General features: G+C 33.5%; 4 protein-coding genes and 1 long non-coding RNA gene across 5 annotated transcripts; all 5 read right to left on the reverse strand.

Annotated features, from left to right (window-relative positions):
* Positions 1-963: 963 nt before the first annotated feature.
* Positions 964-1581, reverse strand: LOC145126351 (putative F-box protein At1g47790). The gene has a single exon (XM_079061733.1). It carries the CDS (start codon positions 1579-1581, stop codon positions 964-966), a length of 618 nt encoding a protein of 205 aa, XP_078917859.1.
* Positions 1582-1810: 229 nt separating this feature from the next.
* On the reverse strand, positions 1811-3900 carry LOC145123628 (putative F-box protein At1g32420). Its single transcript, XM_079058831.1, has 2 exons — positions 3414-3900; positions 1811-3333 (listed from the first exon to the last, which is right to left on the reverse strand). Exon 2 carries the CDS (start codon positions 3297-3299, stop codon positions 2202-2204), a length of 1098 nt encoding a protein of 365 aa, XP_078914957.1. The 5' UTR covers positions 3300-3333; positions 3414-3900; the 3' UTR covers positions 1811-2201.
* Positions 3901-11826: 7926 nt separating this feature from the next.
* Positions 11827-13459, reverse strand: LOC145126331 (uncharacterized). The gene is made up of 2 exons (XR_013716408.1): positions 13336-13459; positions 11827-12920 (listed from the first exon to the last, which is right to left on the reverse strand). It is a non-coding gene; the product is annotated as an uncharacterized LOC145126331 (long non-coding RNA).
* Positions 13460-15195: 1736 nt separating this feature from the next.
* Positions 15196-17753, reverse strand: LOC145125245 (F-box protein CPR1-like). The gene is made up of 2 exons (XM_079060735.1): positions 17452-17753; positions 15196-16601 (listed from the first exon to the last, which is right to left on the reverse strand). The coding sequence occupies exon 2, from the start codon at positions 16560-16562 to the stop codon at positions 15477-15479; it is 1086 nt and encodes a 361-aa protein (XP_078916861.1). The 5' UTR covers positions 16563-16601; positions 17452-17753; the 3' UTR covers positions 15196-15476.
* Positions 17754-19082: 1329 nt separating this feature from the next.
* On the reverse strand, positions 19083-19943 carry LOC145126352 (putative F-box protein At1g47790). The gene has a single exon (XM_079061734.1). It carries the CDS (start codon positions 19941-19943, stop codon positions 19083-19085), a length of 861 nt encoding a protein of 286 aa, XP_078917860.1.
* Between the last annotated feature and the right edge of the window lie 48 nt (positions 19944-19991).

Raw genomic sequence — 19991 nt, forward strand, 5'->3', positions numbered from 1 at the left:
TTCTTTTATTTTAATAAAACATAATATATATATATATATATAAGTAAATAAACTGAAAGGGTATAATAGTCTATTTAGTTTTGACAAAGACCAAATCCACGACCAAACTAAGCCCAAAAGGACCAAACCTACAACTTTCAAACTTTGCACGAAAGCCAGAGAAATTAGCAAACCACAAAGAATAAAGAAAATTAGCAATCCAATAATCCATATACATACCATAATCCATTCATCAAAGAAACCAAATCAATTTGTAAAACTTAACAAAAAAAAATGCATGAAACTTACAAGGTACCCCACTACAACAGCGGTTGGCGGTGGCAAAGAGAGCACCGGTGGATGCGTGGAGTCGTGGTGGCGATATGAGAGTCAGAGTCGTTGGGTTTATAGCCGATTAGAATGAGAATCATGTGAGTCAGATGTCAGAATATTGAAGTAATCAAATTTAGCTTCACTTTTTTAAGAGACAACCATGGAACATAAGACCACCATAAGAATGTGGCCATTATGTCAATAACTTTTCCAGCCAGGCCAACCAAGCAAAAGTAGTGTTTCCATGTAGGAATGCATTTCGAAGCAGCAACATGATACAGAAGTCTCAAGAACGTTGTTGTGTTCTAAGTTGGGCTCATAAACAACAATTTTATACTTCACCTCGTAATCATCAGGACGATTATCTGTCACTTGCAATATAGGTATGCCACTCTCCCTAAACCCCACTATATGATGCCGTGTCTCTATACTGAATAGCTTTGTAAATGATCTTTGAACACTATGCTCCATCATCCATACAGTATAGATGTTCTCCCTTTTTTGAAGCATGGCAAGTGAGTCCCTTATCTTAGATATATGCAAGTCCATGATATTATGGCAAGCTAAACTATCCGGAAGGTCTATCGTCTCAAATTTCTCATTAGTCACATCAAAAGATATTAACATATTAAGATTCATTAACTCGGCACGTCAATAGATAAACCGATCAGTAACTACCAAACACCAATCTCGAATTGGTTTAGTGAGAAGACTGGTTGATAGACTTCTCCATTTCCCGGAGCTCAACGTGTAAACGAGAATTTTGCAACGGTAACTGGTTTCGATATTTGTAACATCCCAAGAATGTTTTATTATTGACACGATCTTAGGGTCATTCATGACAGGACAAACCCCAAAACCAACATATGGTTGGTCAGGAGCAGGAATAACAACCGATTTTCTAATTGAAGGATTCCAGAGAATAGCTATCTGAGTTTGAAAGCCGGGGTGGTATCCGTACAAGCAAATCAAGCCGTGAGAGCTACCGACTACACTTGTACGAACGAGTTGTTTGATGGATGGAGGAAGAGTCGGAAGAGACCTCTGTTGAGGGAAGGTGTCATCATCGACAAAACAAACATATGCTGGATCTTCATATGATAAAAGCAGATGTTGCTGCTGAGTGTGCCTGCGGAGGCTGTGAGCAGCAATAAACTCAAAACTGTCGATCAGAGACTTCCATGCTTTTGAGACACATCTGAACTGAATTAGTGATCTCACGGGAAGCCTTTTCATGATTTCCTCTTGAATGTGGAAAGGTACAGACATTTTGATTCTTAGTGCTGCTACAGAATTCCTTAACTATCAAATTCAACAAACTTGATTACATATAACAAAAAAAAAAATAGTAATCCATCTATTTATCTGCAGTATGTATTGTTCTTCAAGGTGAAAGCAAATTGCAGTAGCCAAATAGCAACCGAATGGATATGAATATAACACAAATGAATATAAGAAGATATCAAATGAAGATATATGCAAATCAAGAATCCAATAATCCAGACAGCAATCAAACGTGTTATGTAGGTGTTCTCGTCAAAGTTAAATTGTACATCATCAATTAAACATAAGCATAGAAAATTAGAAACACAATATTCCATCATCTATACATGAATGTTTCTTTTTTACTTAATGGGTTAAGCACTTAACATGGACAGCTAAATATGAATATTATTTTTTGACTTAATTGGCTAAGCCAAAAAACTGGGCTTAATGTATTAACAAACCAACCCTTTACCTATTTGCCCTTATTCTTTCTCCCTCTCAATCCTCTCAGGTTGACATTGATAAATATTGATGAACATAGATGAAGATTGAGGAGCATAAAACTATCACAAGAATACCTTCTCCAAACTCCAGTGCAGCCATTATCTTCATCTTGAGTTACGTCAATAACTATTACAGTCAGATCGACCGAGCAAAAGTAGTGTTTCCATGTAGGAACTCACCTCGAAGCAAACAGGTGATCCAGAAACCTCAATAACATTGTTGTATCCTGAATTAGGCTCAAAAACTGCAAGTTTATACTGTGCATCAAAATCATCAGGATCATCATCATCTGTCACTTGCATTATAGGTACACCACTCTTCCTAAAGCCCACTATCTGATGTGGTGTCTGTGTCTCTATAATGAATAACTTTGTAAACGATCTTTGAACACCATGCTCCATCATCCATACAGTTAAAATGTTCTCTGTGTTTTGAAGCATGGCAAGAGAGTCCCTTAGCTTAGATAAATGCAAGTCCGTGGGATGATGGGTGGCTAAACTATCCGGAAGGTCTATCACTTCGAATTTCTCATTACTCACATCAAAAGACATTATCATGTTAGGATTCGGTAACTCAACAAGCCAATAGATAAACCGATCGGTAACTACCATAAGCCAAAAATGTCGAATTGGTTTAGTGGGCAGATTGCTGGATAGACTTCTCCATTTCCCGGAGCTTAAAGTGTAAACCATAACTTTGCAACGAAAACTAGTTTCAATATTTGCTTCATCCCAAATTTGATAAATCGAAATGATCTTAGGGTCACAAGTGAGTGGACAAACCCCAAAACAAACATATGGTTGCTTAGGCACATCAACAACAATCGATTTTCTAATTAAGGGATTCCAAAGAACAACCATCTTAGTTGCAGGGTTGTGATGAGAGTGGTACAAGCACAACAAGCCGTGAGAGCTACCAAGAAGTCGAAGGTATTTAACAGATAGAGGAAGAGTTAGAGTCAGAACAGACCTCTGTTGGGGGAAGGTGTCATCATCAACAAAACAAACATAGCGTTCCTTCATTATCGGATCTTCATATGATACAAGTAGATGTTGTGGCTGAGTATGGCGGTGGTTGCTGTGAGCAGCAATAAACTCAGAGCTGTCAATCAAAGACTTCCATGCTTTTGAGACACTTCTGAACTGAACCAATGATTTGACCGGAAGCTTTTTCATGATATCCTCTTGAATATGGAAAGGTATTTCATATTCAGACATTTTGATTCTAAGTGCTGCTAGAGAACTCCCTTAACTATCAAATTCACAAGTTCAACAAACTAAACTACAAATAAATAAAATAAAATAAATAAAAAAAACTAGTAATCTATCTACCTTACTGCAGTAGCCACTATTGAAGGTGAAAGCACAATACAATAGCAAAATAATAGCAATCGAATGGATAGGAATATCAGAATTGGCTTTATGATACAAAAAGGTTTAGCTGCTCAACTTGTTGCCAGTATTCCTAATATATTGTGATCATTAAATGGTGGAATCGTAAATTCACAGAATAGGAGGGAAATTTTTTTTGACGCATATAGAGAACAAAGAATACGATTGAAGTTGTACATGTTATATTTGATGAGTTTCAGAAGGCGATCGGAGATCGTGAAGGCATTCGAACCCCCCACAGGTCCGATCAAAACCCTCATCCCCTAACCCTCTAGTTAAACCCCTTTTCGATTTAATGCCTCCCTCTTCTCTGTTCATTTTTTTTGTATCTAATCTCTTTTAATCTTGATTCAATGATCTGAGACGGTGGCGTTTTTTAGGATTGGAAGCAACGAGAAAGGAAATCAAGGCAGGTGGTTTTTCAATTTGCTTCCTTGATGAATTTCATTGATGCTCAGTTTGGAAAACTTGATATGTTGGTAACGATCGTGAAGCCTCATTGTTCACTGAACCTCAAATGAAAAAAGCCTTTTGTTTCATCTCCGTTTGATTTATGAAAAATCGTTGAAATCAGGTAAGCATTTCTGTCAAGATTGCTTCCTCGCCACCACCTCTAGCAAACTGAAGAGGGTAAAGGTTTCTTTCAAGATGGCTCTAGTTGGTCGATTTTCATGTTTGATTTGGTCAAATTCTCTGTCCGATTTCACCTGGGTTTTCATTGATTTCATCTGGGTTGCATAGAGTTTAGTGGCAGATGGGTTACTTCGAGCTTTCATTGACTGCACCAGGAAAGGAAAGGAAACAGAGGTGTTGCTCACCTCTTTTCAATTGTCTTCCATGTCCGATTTTCAAAAAAAAAATCCTTACAAACAAAAAGAATCTTAACTTTTCTTCTTTAACTATTCTTCTTAGGATGGCAAAATTGGTTTATTGGTGAGTTTTTAAGTGATTGTGGTGTATGAATTTTGATTATAACAGAGAATGGTCGTTTAGGTTTACGATTCATTAATCTGGAGAGAGAGAGAGAGAGAGAGAGAGAGAGAGAGAGAGAGAGAGAGAGAGAGAGAGAGGTGGCCCCCAAATTAGGTAATAATTTTATTTTTTATTTAAATTAAATAGAAAAAGCATAAAAAAATATATCAGAAGGTATAATAGTCTTTTCAGTTTATCAAGAGACCAAAAACACAGTGAAACTAGCTCAAAAGGACCACGAATCCAAAAAAATCGTGGTTTGGACTAAAACCCCAAAAATTTGCATACTACAGGGACCATTTTTGCAATTTTGTCTATATTTAATTAACTAATATGCTTATCATAGTAAATTTATTTATACATTAAAACTATTTCATAAATATTTTGTAAAATGAAATATATGATTGTTGTACATTTTTATAACTATTTTATTTAAATTATAAATTATTTACATGTTAAAATCTTATTGAATAATTGTTAATTATATATAATAATAAGATATTTATTGTAAAAATACAAAATTAATATGAAAAATGTAACAAAATAAATAAATTAAAGGAGTATAATAGACTGTTTAATTTTGACAAGTACCAAAATTTCACAATCAAAGTAGCCCAAAAAAATCAAACTTACGACTTTCAAACTCTGCATGAAAGTCAACGAAATTAACAAACCATTAGCACTTCTTATATATATTAGACTACTTTTCGAAAAAACTACATGTAGAATAATATTATTTTCTAAGTTTTCTCATAATCATAAACCAATAAATTGAACAGCTAAATAGAAAATGATACAATATACTTTTATTTATTTGTGTTCCCATCACACCTCTTCTGTAATTTCATTGAAGAAAGTTTATCTCCCAATGTTCTCAGCAAATCATGATATTCGGAAAATGACAGACACATATGTGACGGACCCATGCCCTACGTGTCATCCGTTGGCTGGTGCCACGTGTTGATTTCATAAGGAGGAAGGGATGCCTTTGGCTGGTGCCACGTGTCGGTCATCCGGTGGGGTCACGTGTCTGTTTCTCGACGGTCCATGTGTCGGCATCTTATGGTGTCACGTCATCAAGTGTAGGGACGAAGGGTCTCCTTTGGTGCTGACACATGTTAGCCTCTTATGATGCCACCTGTCTTGTCGGGTGTGGAGCTATTATCGAGTATTTTTTTTCGCTTTCTTCGAAAAATCATAACTCTCGCATACGAGCTCCGTTTTCGACGTTCTTTATATCTTTGGTTTCGTATCAACGAGTACTACAGCTTTCATTAAGACTTTGTCGGCTAGTTTGCATTCTATTTTTATTTTACAGTATATGAGAATTACACTATAAAAGACAACCCCTTCATATGAAACTTACCAGGTACACTACGATGGCGAAAACAACACATTTGGATCTGTGGAGTCGTGGTGTTGCCACCTGGAGAGATGAGTGAGAGTTCTTACGGTTAGACCGGTGGGAGTGGCTACGGCCTCTACCGCACCTCCGATGGCACATAAGCACGGATACTGCCCCTTGACTGCGGTTAGGGTGCGGCTAGGGCCGCACTACAGTATCCCATGGGAGCGCTCCCTTTGTCCATTTTCCAAACTTCATGACCGTTGAACGGTCGATTTTTTTCCTTTTTAACCTTTACCCACTCCTATTTAGGGCGTGTTCGACAAAATTAATGGGTAGCAGGTAGCTTGTAACTGATAGCAGGTAGCGTTTTGTTAAATGCTACATGAAGTAGCATTTGAATTTGGAGCGTTTTGTTTAAACTAGACGATAGAAGCTCGTAGTGTCGAACGAGGCTTTCTGTTCAAAATGGAGCGTTTTGTCAAACGCTAAAAGCTCTCAAATGCTCCGTGCCGAATACGCCCTTAAACCTCTCAAACCTTATAAATTTTTAACCAAACACTTTATATTTTACTATCTTTTTGTTTCTAAAACTTTTGAAAATGTCATCCTCCAAAAAACATACCAAACAAAAAACACCAAGGATGAGCTTCAAGTTGTTTTAGAGATGAAGGAGGACGTCAAAAAACGTTATGCTAATCGTTTTTAATTTGTAGTTTTTTTCTAAGTTTTTAATCATTTAATGTGTATTTTTTTCAAGTTGTAGGTTTAATATTTCTAGTTTGTTTTTCTAAATTTTTAGTTTTTTTTTTAAGTTATGCAATGTAATGGTACTTTTATTTTTAATTAATGAAATATTATATATATTTTTTTAAATAAACTTTTTATTTATTAAATAAAAAAAATAAAAAAGAAACCCCAAGTGTGGCATGAGGAAGTGGCTCCCACCTTAACCGAATCCCTATTCTAATAAATGAATAAGTTTATTCTCCTATTGATAAGTGTCACAATATTAGAAATCTTCATTAATATTATATGTCACATATCATGCCACATGTCAACCTATTAATTCTTCATTTTAAATTTTAAATTTTAAATTTTAAATTTTAATTTTTAATTTCTAAATTTCTCACTCTAATTACATTAAATTAATAATTGATTCTTCATTTCAAATTTTAAATTTTAAATCTCATACTCTAATTACATTAAATGAATAATAAAAAAATTAAATTAAATTAATATTCATTATAAAGTGATATAACTTCATGTATTTATTTAAATCAACTATTATAATTTTGTATAACTAAAAAAATATCTCTTAATAAATAATTTATTTGAAATAATTGATTAACAATTTTAAGTATTTACTATGAAAATTTTATTAATTTTATAACTTAGGTTCTGATTGGTTATAAACTAATAAAATATAAATTAGATTCAAAATTCTGGTTGCCGAGAATAAGAGGACCGAAGAAATCACAATCTAGTTCCCGCATATTGGACCTGGTAATAATGTAATATATTGGAAGTCGCAAAATCAAAAACGTTGGGCCGTTCTTTTAAGGGCTTGTTCAGTCGAGTTCAATATACGAGCATATCCAGTTTATAAGCTATAGAGTACAATTACATTCACACTAATGGTCCATGTGTTAGGAATTTAGTCTCTAACAAAGGAAAAAAACTGATATAATCTTTTTGTAATTTTATTTTATTGTTGCTTTTTGTTTTCTATTTCAATAACAAGATTAATCGAATGGGACCCACCCTCCTCACTTCTCCTGCTAAAATGTTTGCTATCCCATCTTCGTCTTTTCCGGCAAGAATGTATCTTCTATGACGAGACTGGTTTTCTCCGACAAGATTGTAAAAAGTCATTTGTGAAACAACCTAAACATTTAAACCAATTGCAACCAAAAAAACCTAAATTAAATAATCAGTTATAAAGAAAACCCTCTTATATGTTAAAAAAACTCGAATGTAAAAAAATAACTCATACCCGTTAATCGTTTATTTGAATAATATATTAATTTAAAGTTGCATTTAGATATGTAATATATAATTTGTTTACTGAACTATATATAAAGTCAGACATTTTGGCTATTTTATCACTAAAATAAGGTTGATTGATCGTTATAATTTGTATCTCATGTAGTTAAACTATAGTTTTTTGAACGTGGAAAAATAAATTAATTCGTAAAATTTATCAATCAAAACATTTTCATGGAATCTTAGTCATTTTAGAAACGTTTTGTTATGTTTGAATAGAATAAAAAGTGTCCACTAAACATCACATAATAGATTACCTATATAGAAGTGTCCACTAAACATGACATAATAGAAGTGTTTTTACAAAACCATTATATATTACACTATATATTAAAAGGCAACCTCAGTGGATGTTTCCACGGACATTTGCTACCCCTACTTTGTATAATGATATTTTTCACTCATTTACTTTGTAAAATGTCATTTTCATCCTCCTCAATTTTGAACATCGATATTTTCACCCCTCTAATTTGTAAAATGTCATTTCCCATCTCTATACTTTGCAAAATGTCACTTTTACTCCATCAAGTTAGAACTTCCTAAAATGTCACTTTCACCTTTTTATTTATTAAACTTTTGTGTTTACCCTCGTAATATATATAATATGATTTTTCTACAGTCACCGCCCTCAACTTTGTAAAATACCATTTTAACCCTCTTAACTTTGAACTTTGTAAAATATCAATTTCACCATTTCGATTTTCTAAACTTTCGTGTTTACCACATGCACCTATAGTTTAGTTAGTGATACCGGTTTTGTATATTTATCTACCAACAAATGCAATGGTACATAACTTTTATGAATACAATCGTCAAAATTCAATTTACAAAATGGATTTGTCCCACTGCAATGCACGATGGGCAAAATACTAGTTTGTTATAAAAAGGCACAAATGATCATGAGGGAGTTCATCACCGCTTGTGAACCACTATATCGATTATCACATGAATTTATAATTACTTATATATTATAAATGTAACAATTCTAATACATTTACTATTACGATAAAATGACAAATGATTACCCTTTTTATTTAATTTATAATTTTAACCAGGTCATTGTGTGGTATAAGTTCCAAGTAGAATGTCTCTTATCATACAATGACCAACTAGGCAACTAAGATGGAAAATCTCTATTCTAATAAAAGAAAAGTTTTTTTGTCATGTGTCATTCATTTAGACCTACTAATTAATAATAAGTCACTTGTCTATCTTTTGTTTCTCCTAATTAATATTTTGTCAAGTGTCATTATACTTCTTCTCCAATTTACATATATAACCATTAAATTTATGGATACTAAAATCATGGATTCCGGTTTTTTTTTTTTTTTTTTTTTTTTTTTTTTTTTTTTTTGTGACTATACCTAATTACATAAAAACAATTCATGCACCTTTATCTTCAAAAAAATTTTCATATATTCATTTAAATCAACGATTATAATTTTACATAACTAAAAAATATATATCATAATTAATAATTTATTTAAAATAACTTATTAGTAATTATTAGTTTTTCTATAAAAGCTTAATTTATTTTGTAACCGTGGTTCTCACAGATTACAACCTAGTAATCATAATGATAGACAGTTATTACTATAAATAATAATCATATTGATATTTTACCTCATATATTATTTTAAAAAAGTGGTCACAACTACAATCCACTTTTTAAATTGGACTGAGTGAATATGAGACAAGAAGAATTAGGCATCTAAATGGCTTTGCAAGTCTCCCATTTGAAGTTCAAAATAAAAAATAAATTTTCTAAATGTCATGGGAGCGAGTAATAGTCTTTTTGGGTGAGACAAAATACAACAATTTTTGTCCGGTAACATCATGTTACATCAGTATCAGTCGCAATCCAACCACACACCAAACATAATACAATGTTGTCATGTTATTTAAGATCTTTTGAAGTACCAACCACTAACCACAAATATGGTGGGTGTTATGTCACTATCATCTCATCATCACACATAATCACATTAAGTTGGTATACTCACCAATCAACATCACACTATCTTTCTTATTTTTTGATCATTTAAATAAAAAATGTTTTTTTAATTATTTAAATTGTAGAGAAATAGAAAGAGTTAGAGAGAGATAGAGAAAGATAGAGAGAGAAAGAAATTGATTGGGTGGTGTGCTTCATTGTCTACACCACAAAGCACCAAGACAACTAGAAGTATGCTTCTCGCGAATACCTTGACATTACTGTGTTTATGCGTTAAGAATGACCTTGTTACATACAATGCTTAAGACTTATAGTTAAATAATTATGTTGATTTAAGCTAATGTTAGTTAGATAACTTTACATTTATCTTAATAAATCAATTTCTTACCATAACTTCCTATTTGCTGATTTTGACCCACATGCTCTGTTATGTAGGTCATTAAGCCCTCCAGAGCACATACAACGGAGGGGCTCGTAGTATATGTAGCAACGACCATCATACGTTCACTTTTACTCGTTGTAATATTCCTACATTAGAATTTATAGTTCAAAAATACAAGCTTCTTCTCTCTCTGCATTGCCCCATTTTTTAATAGAAAGCACACCTGATTTTTTTTTTTCCTGACATTTTTGAAACAACATTTACACAAAATGATGCACTTTCATATCAACTAAGGACATCCAGGTACATATTAGCACATATACCACAATAAACCAAAACCACACAAATGGCATGACACAATGTTACTACATCTAGAGCATCAAAGTCTACAAAGTCCCATATGCTATCTACAAGCTAAGCTACTTCTTTTCACTTACGGTTTGTGCCACCACCTGTAACATGATTCATAAAATGATAAAAGCATCTATAAGCTAATAAGCTCAGTGAGTAAGATTATATTCCCATGTATATCCACGATAAAAATATATGAACATAACAACATAACATAAAATAAAAATCAACTTTCATACATCATCAATTAGTGCATTCAAGAATATGTACACATCGTTCTTCAAGTGTACAATTATCGTCCCGAGAGAATCACCTTTATTCCATCGTTTAATCACTACTCTCATCATCATTAGATTATTTCATCGATGCACACTACCTCATCATTTGGTAAGATCTTTAGTTGATTCATCTTGGATCATTACCCCATCATTATGAAAGATCATTAGTTAATTCATCATTAGATCAATACTCATTATTAGGTAGTTTCAACACCATCTTATTCTCAACCATACCATCATATCACACAATCTTCAATATAGATAATGAGTTACTTAAATAGTTAAATGAGTACTACCCTCATCTAAGTAGACTTACTTGACAGCCAATCCCCTTGAATATAACCATCACTCATTTCCCTTCTATAACCCAATACCCATAATACACATGTACTTAAACATAAATATAGTTATTGTCAATACATAGCAGCAGAATAATATATGTCCTAAAATCTCATCATCTACAACACTGGTATTTTGTAGGATTTATGTTTAATTCCATACTCTCTTTTAAACAAGGTGAGAAATTGTAAGCCTTAGTGCCTTACCAATTAAGCCAACGGAGTGAGGTTACTAAACATACCTAATTGACTTTCAACAACATATTAGTGCATAATGTTGATAAAAATGTGAGGTTTAACACCATTAATGTTAGAAACATTGATCCCAGAGCTAAAACAGCATCTACATTCAACTTTTTATCAACTTTAACAAATCAGCAGATGTCATCCTCAATTGTCAAACTGTAATGTGGCGATTCTCTTTGTCCTCTATTTATGTCAATAACTGATACAGTCAGATCGACCTAGCAAAAGCAGGGTTTCCATGTAGTTATTCACATAGAAGGAATAAGGCGAGTCAGAATCTCAAGAATATTGTTGTGTTCTGAGTTGGGCTCATAAACAACAAGTTTACTTGGTTCATCATAATCATTAGGATCATCTGTAAGTTGCATGATAGGTATGCCACTCTTCCTAAATCCCACTATTTTGTGAGGTGTCTGTTGGAAATCAGATCCAGACTCACTCTTGAACACCGATCAAAACAGCAAATTTGTATATATAACTTTCAAAAAGACTGATTACACACATATAAAAGAAACTACATATGCGGCTATATAAAGCTGAATGAAAACGTGATAACCCTAAAACTTTGTAGGTGCATGTGCTCCTATTAAAGTGGCAACTAATCCACGTTATTTACCTCTAGACTTGGTCATCCAAAGGCCAATTAAACCTAACTTATTTCAGTATTCAGTGGCCCACTAACCCATAACCAAAAGCCCGACTTGATCCATCAAGATTATCCAACAGTGTCGTTATGGTGAATATCTTTGTAAACAATCGTTGAACGCCATGTTCCATCATCCATACATCACAGTTGTCTCCGCTGTATTGAAGCAAAGCAAGACTCCCGTACCTTGGAAATATACAAGTCCCCGAGATCACGTGTAGCTAAGCTATCCGGAAGGTCTATGGATTCAAAACTCTCATTAATCACATCAAATGACATAATCATGTTTTGATTCGGTAACTCAACACACCAATAGACAAACCGATCAGTAACTACTACACTTAACCAATCATGAAGTGGTTGAGTGGGCAGATTACTGGTTAGGCTTCTCCATTTCCCTGAGCTTAAGGTGTATACCATAACTTCTGATTCATCCCAAGAAGATTGTGTAACTGACACGATTTTAGGGTCATTAGTCACAGGACAAACCCCAAAACCAACAAATGGTAGGTTAGGCGCAGCAACAACAATCGATTTTCTGATCGAAGGATTCCAAAGAACAAACAACTTAGTTTTATTGTTGGGATCATAGCCATATAAGCAAAACAACCCATGAGAGCTACCAACTACTCTTGGAATAATAAGCTGTTTAACAGATCGAGGAAGAGTAGGAAGAGACCTCTGTTGGGGGAAAGTGTCATCATCGATATAACAAACATAGTTTACCTCATCCATCGGTTCTTCATATGATACAAGCAGATGTTGTTGCTGAGTGTGGGTGGCGACGGTTGCTGTGAGCAGCAATAAATTCAGAGCTGTCAATCAAAGATTTCCATTCTTTTGATACTCAGACATTTTGATTCTTGGTGCTGCTAGAGAACTCCCTTAACTATCAAATTCACAAGTTCAACAAACTAATTACAAATGCTGAAAAAAAAAACTGCAATTCATCTACCTTGCTGCAGTAGCTACTAATCAATGTGAAAGCAAGTTGCAGTAGCTAAATAGCAATCCAACGGGTATGAGTATAACATAAAATATATACGACAGTTTCGAATGAAGATAATCCATCTACCAATCAAAATAGCACTCTAGCGAGTTATATCAGTGTTTTCGTCAAGTTAAATTGTACCTCATCAATATAACTTAAGCATAGCAAATTAGAAAGCCAATAATTCAAATACCTAATCAGTAATCACTGATCAGAAAAAAAATTGTTCACGCATCATCAGATAATCCATTCATCAAATTGAAAAAATCAAGCCAAAACGAAAATCTAAATAAAAAAAATGAATGAAACTTACAAGTACGGCACTGCAGTGGCGAAAAGAGCACTCTGAATTGAGAGCCGGGAGTGACAGAAATTGAACAAATTGAATGCCTTTCAGGGAACCGGTATAGACACATTTGGGCCCTCCTATTTTTTATCAGCCTGTTCAGCGAGCTTAATAGTTAATACGTTAGGCCTAGTCCATTTATAAACAGTATACTAAAATTAGGGGTAGTCCATTTATAAACAGTATACTAAAATTAGGGGTGTTCGTAACCGGATATCCGAATTTCGGATAGTTGATTTTTGGTATCCGATTCCATATCCGAAATTTCGGATATCCGAAGTTTCGGATATCCGAAATTTCGGATACGGATTCGGATACCAAAACGGATATCCGAAAATTTGAAATTTTGTTCAAATTTGAAAGGTTTTATATTAGAAAGACATATTTTTAAATTAGAAAGGCATATGAAGTAATATATGTATTTACTTGGTATTATGAATATGTTTTAGTTACTAACATTCAAATTATAAGACATATGTGATTAAAATAACAAATAATGTATAAACTAAAATCAAAATTTTCGGATATCGGATATCCGAATTATCCGAAAAATTTGAAAAACACTATCCAATTCTGATTCCGAAAAATCGGATATCCGAAATTTCCGATTTTTCGGATAATTCGGATTCGGAATTTCAGAATTTCGGATCGGAATTTCGGATACGGATATTTTTGAACACCCCTAACTAAAATCACCATTTGAATATTATTTTATGTCATTTGATGCGTAATTGAGCAACTCTAAACAATATACTAAGGTTAAGATTGATATAGTCTTTTTTATTGAACTGCAACTCAATATTGATTTCAATATTATTTTATGTCATTTGATAATTGAAGTATTGAACCAACTCTAAACGATATGATGAAGTCTGAGTATTTGGTTTTTTTTAGAGCTAGCACTTTTTTTTATAACTTGTATCTATGAAATGAATGTAGTTAAAATATAGTCATTTGAACATGTAAAATAGGATTATTCAAAAAAAAAATATTAATCAAAATGTTGTGATGGAATCTTAAGACATTATTAAGTTCTGTGACGATTGAATAACAAAAAGAAAAGATCACTAAACATAACATGGTTGATTACTCTTAGTCTTTGCATTTAGGGACTTTTAATGATGTTGAAATTTGTGATATATTGTGAGAAAATTAACATGGTTTAATATTTTAAATAGATCACATGAACTTATAGTTGTTTATATAATATAGATGCAACTATTTTGACGCATATATATATATATATATATATATATATATATATATATATATATATATATATATAATCATTTGTGTTTTACTTTAACTAGAACAAGTTAAATACTTAAATAGATATTAGACAAAAATGCAAAATTAGTCAGATACTGTGGATAAGGTCCAAAAAAATTTCTAACTTACTGAAAAATCTAAAATCAGAAATATCTCATCATTTTAATTCCTAGAGAACTTAAAATGTTTGTTTTGTCCTTTTAATTTCTTTTTTGTATTTTTTATATTTCTTTTAGCAATTTATATTTCTTGTGGTTTGGATTCTATCCACAGTTTTTTTTTTTTTAATAACAGATGACCAATTTTGTCTTAGATATAATAGCCAACTACTTGCATTGACTACAACTACGAGTCAAACTAAAATTTTAAGCTCAAACTTTCTGTTTAATATACAATTTTAGCCAACTACTTCCATCGACTACAACTGCGAGTGAAACAAGTATTTCACTAGTTTAAGCTCAAACTTTTTGTTTTTATTTACAAATTTAACCAAGTCATGACGTATTTTAAGTAAAAAAAAATCAAATTGTCACTTCTCGTATCCAAATCTTCCTTTTCTTTTCCTTTTTGCCAGAAAGAAATTGCACAAAGGAAAGTTGCATACGTGTATAAAACATCTTATATACATTACATTAGGGGGTATATGCATTACAATTACATGATCATCCAAAAAAAATACATGTAAAATATTAGTATTAATCTCCCCGGTTAGTCTACCAAAATCATTTTAAACAAGGTGATAGCGTGCAATTCAGCGAACCATTAGAAGTAAGAACGCTTGCTAGTTGCTCCAAAACTCCAAATTGCAAAGTGGCCATCATATTCGTCCTTGAGTTATGTCAATAACTGCTACAGTCAGACCAACCAAGCAGAAATAGTGTTTCCATGTAGGAATCCACAAAGTAAAAATTAACTGGTGGACAAATCTCAAGGACATTGTTGTGTTCCGAGTGGGGCTCATAAACAACAAGTTTAGGCAGATGTTCATCATCATCATCCGTCACTTGCATTATAGGTATGCCATTTTTGCTAAATCCCACTATCGACTCGTGTGGCGTCTTTATGGTGAACAGCTTTGTAAACGATCTTTGAGACCCATGATGCTCCATTATCCACACAGTAGAGAAGTTGTAGGCTTCACCGTACTGAAGGAGAGCAAGAGACTCCCCAAGCTTAGAAAGACAATAGTGAGCTATACTATCTGGGTGGTCTATCACTTCAAAACTCTCATTAGTCACATCAAATGACGTAATCAGCTTATGATCCTCTGACCTGGCACTCCAATATAGAAACCCACCAGTAACTACCGCGCTAAATGAAAGTCCAATCCGTATAGTGGGCAGATTCTTGGATAGACTTGTCCATTTCCCGGAGCTCAACGTGTAAACCATATATTCACAAAATTGTGTAATCACCACGATCTTAGGGTCACTAGTGACTGGACATACCCCAAAACCAAAAGATGGTTCGCCAAGCACATCAACGAAAAACGGTTCACGAGGCACATCGGCAACAACAATTGATTTTCTAATCGAAGGATTCCAAATTACGGCCATCCCAGCTTTCGAGTCGGGATCAGAGCCATACAAGCACAACAAGCCACGAGAACTACCAATTACTCTCGGAAGAAAAAGTTGTTTAATGGATTGAGGAAGAGTTGGAACAGACATCGGTTGGGGGAAATTATCATCATCAATATAACATTTGGAGAAGAGGACGTAGTCTTCATCTATTGGCTGATATTCATACGACACAAGAAGATGATGCGGCTGAGTGTGGCAGTGGAGGCTGTGAGCAGCAATAAAATCAGAGCTGTCTATCAATGACTTCCATGTTTTGGACACACTTCTGAACTGAACCAATGATTTCACGAGAAGCCTTTTCATGATTTCCTCTTGAATATGGAAAGGTATGTGGTCTGACATTGTTGATTCTAAGTGCTGTTGGAGGACTCCCTTAACTATCTTCAACAAAATAAATTACTACAAATTAAGATTTAAAAACCCGGGGATGAATGGATATATCATGATCGAGTGAAATTCGTTAACAACTATACCATACTCTATTAAAATCACCAAGTGGTGTTTGGTTTGGTTATTGTTATGGGAGGATTTGGAATTTATCAAAGGAATTGGAATTTGAAGGATTTGGAGCCTCAAAATATCCAATTCTATAACGTGTTTGGTTGGCAAGAAATGACAAGATCATGACCAACATGTGGTGCTATCATTCTACAGGGATCATCACATTCACATATTGGCTAATGTTTCCAGTTGTAGGAAATCAAACTTGAATAACATAACATACAGCAATGTAGTACCTTCATTACCAAAGGCTATAAAAAATAAAACTTATTAAACTCTGGCCGATGTTCAACTCATAGTATAAGTTGAATAGGACACCACCAACTAGAATACCAACGACAGTAGCATAATATGTTTTTTTCAGTTTTTTTATTTTATTATTATTATTCACCAAGAGGTCATGAAACTTAGTCGATTATATGACTTGAATAACATAATACCAACCAAATACCAAAGGCTATAAATCAAATTCTTTTGTTTTCGTCTGTCACTTTGAAATTCCATGATTTATTTCCAAACAACTGCAAAGTAACCCAAAACAATTAAAAAAAACGCAGCAGAATAGGGTAGAAAGTTCACGCGGCAAATCTGAGAACAAATCAGTTTGAATGTTTCATCAACTCCTCATTTAACTTGGATATTATGTCTTCAATTGTTCATTTACACGCACCAGGAAACACGCAGAATTGAATAAAATTACGAATCAAAAAGAGAGAGTGAGAGCAGTTACCTGATACGAACGATCGAGAGCGGGAGACAAGCAGTTCGTCGATGGTAGTTCCTGAGAGATGCTATTCACTTTCTAATATTAAATTGGGGGTGTTTTCTTTTGTTTTGTGATAATCTGCTTATTAGTCATCGAGGTATGACACGTGTTTTTAAGTTTGGTATGGCACGTATTAAAAGTATTTGAATAGAAAATATCTAATTAGAAACTATTAACAGAGTTTTTGATAAATTGTTTTTTATATTTATTTATATGAAAGAAATTTTTCTAAAAAATCACTATGTTTTTAATATTTTGTCTGAAAAAACAATTTTTTTCTAAAGCCATTGACATTTATAAAAAATTTAAGAAAAAATATTATCGATATGTTATACTCATTATATAGCCTTTGGTGATTTACGTAACATGTGGTTAATATTGTATGTCAATTTCTAAATCAAATATATATATATATATATATATATATATATATATATATATATATATATATATATATATATATATAGTCATTCATTCATTTTCTCCTCTCTCCCCTTCCCTTATACTGTAGCCTTTTTTTTCAATACTAAACAGTAAACACCATTATATATGAAGACACCAATCCCTTTTTAGTTTTTATTACACTTTTAGTGTTTGAGGAAATCAGAAATGCCTGGAATCTATCAAATGAATGAAACATGAAGCCGTATATAATTTAAGGAAATGGAATGTATCAATAACAGAAAATAAATAACTATCAACTTATTTTACTTATATATTTTTTGTTATTAAATAAAGGAAGAATGAAACTCAATTCCTTCCATCCTCCCTTAGCAATGGTGAAGTCCATCAAACATGGGGGGAAGGAATTTGAAGATCCCGATGGAATTAAATTGTGTGTATATGGTAACAACACATGCAATGGAATGGAATCTCAAATTCCAGTTCCATTGGATTCAGTCATGACTGCAAATCAAGCATGTCCTTGGTGTTTACGGAAGGAAAAACAAGACAAATTTTTTGACATAAAGCATGAAAGATGAAAGGACACTCAATTGATGAAAATGTTAGAGCTGTTTAATGCCTATAAGAAACAAGAGCGCGCATGGAGCATAAGTAAAAAAGATTGCATCATAGCCATGTCAATGAATAGACTGTAAGAAAAAAACACCACGTAACTACAAAATTATCACTTTTTCCATGACTTAAACATCATTAAAATCCTATTAACAATAATTTAAACATTACAGAACCCACATACAAAATTTATAAACACCACATGCATGACCTATGGGCTATATGTCTTTTAATTGAGCACCAACATATAAAAATGTTTGCAAAGACAAAGCAAGCATAGTCGGTATGTGGTAAGATCCATCGATCTCACAACTAAAACATGTAACTTGCTTGAAATGGAAAATAGCAGTGTTGAAAAGATATATAAAAGTGCATAATGTTGATAAAAATGTGAGGTTTAACATCATTAATGTTAGAAAGATTGTTCTCACAACTAAAACATCTACATTCAACTTTTTTATGAACTTCAACTAATCTGCATATATATTATCCATCCTCAATTGCCTGCTTCAAAACTTGAAAATGTAATGTGGCAATCATCTTCATCCTATATATAGTTATGTCAATGACTAATACAGTCAGACTTGATCGAGCAAAAGTAGGGTTTCCATGTAGGAATTCAATAAGATAGCTGGTGGACAAATCTCAAGATAACCGTTGTGTTGTAAGTTGGGCTCATAAACAATAAGTTTAGCCGGAAAATCATCATCATCATCATCATGATCATGTATAAAAATGATAGGTACACCATTCTTCCTAAATCCCATTATGTCGTTAGGTGTTATTACAGTGAATAGCTTTGTAAACGATCTATGAGCAGTGGCACCATGCTCCATCATCCATACATTACAGAAGTCTATATCGTTGCTTTCAGCATATTGAAGCAGAGCAACAGAGTCCCTTCGCTTAGAAATGCACACAAGCACGTGATCTTGGAGAGCTAAATTATCAGGGAGGTCTATCATTTCAAAACTCTCACTAGTCAAATCAAATGACATAATCATGTAACGAGACGTAAACTCAACACCCCAATATATAAACCCATCAGTAACTACCGCCCTACCAAGTGATTCTCGAATTAGTTGAGTGGGGAGATTGGTGGATAGAGCTGTCCATTTACCGGAGCTCAAGCTGTAAACCGTAACTTCTTCACAATGATACCTGGTTTTCCAAGAAGAGCGTTTAATTGACACAATCTTAGGGTCATTGGTCACAGGACAAACCCCAAAACCTAAACCACTTGATCCGGTAGGCACAGTAACAACAACCGATTTTCTAATCGAAGGGTTCCAAAGTAGAGCCACATTAATCCTTCTCCAAGTGTCACCCGAATCAGGAGCCCAGCCACACAAGCACACCAAGCCCCGAGAGCAACCAACTATGTCCGTAAGAAAAATTTCTTCGTCGGTCAAAGGAGGAGGAGGAGTCAGAAAAGACATCTGTTGGGGGAAAGTCTCATCATCGATATAACTTCAGCACACGATGAT

This window comes from Lactuca virosa, chromosome 7, assembly GCF_052849685.1.
Source record: "Lactuca virosa cultivar CGN04683 chromosome 7, Lactuca_virosa_CGN04683_v6, whole genome shotgun sequence".
NCBI lineage: Eukaryota > Viridiplantae > Streptophyta > Magnoliopsida > Asterales > Asteraceae > Lactuca > Lactuca virosa.

Excerpts from the sequence above, each read along its gene's own strand:
- LOC145123628 (XM_079058831.1), bottom strand. The coding sequence starts at position 3,299 with ATGTCTGAATATGAAATACCTTTCCATATTCAAGAGGATATCATGAAA.
- LOC145126352 (XM_079061734.1), bottom strand. The coding sequence starts at position 19,943 with ATGTCTTTTCTGACTCCTCCTCCTCCTTTGACCGACGAAGAAATTTTT.
- LOC145126351 (XM_079061733.1), bottom strand. The coding sequence starts at position 1,581 with ATGTCTGTACCTTTCCACATTCAAGAGGAAATCATGAAAAGGCTTCCC.
- LOC145125245 (XM_079060735.1), bottom strand. The coding sequence starts at position 16,562 with ATGTCAGACCACATACCTTTCCATATTCAAGAGGAAATCATGAAAAGG.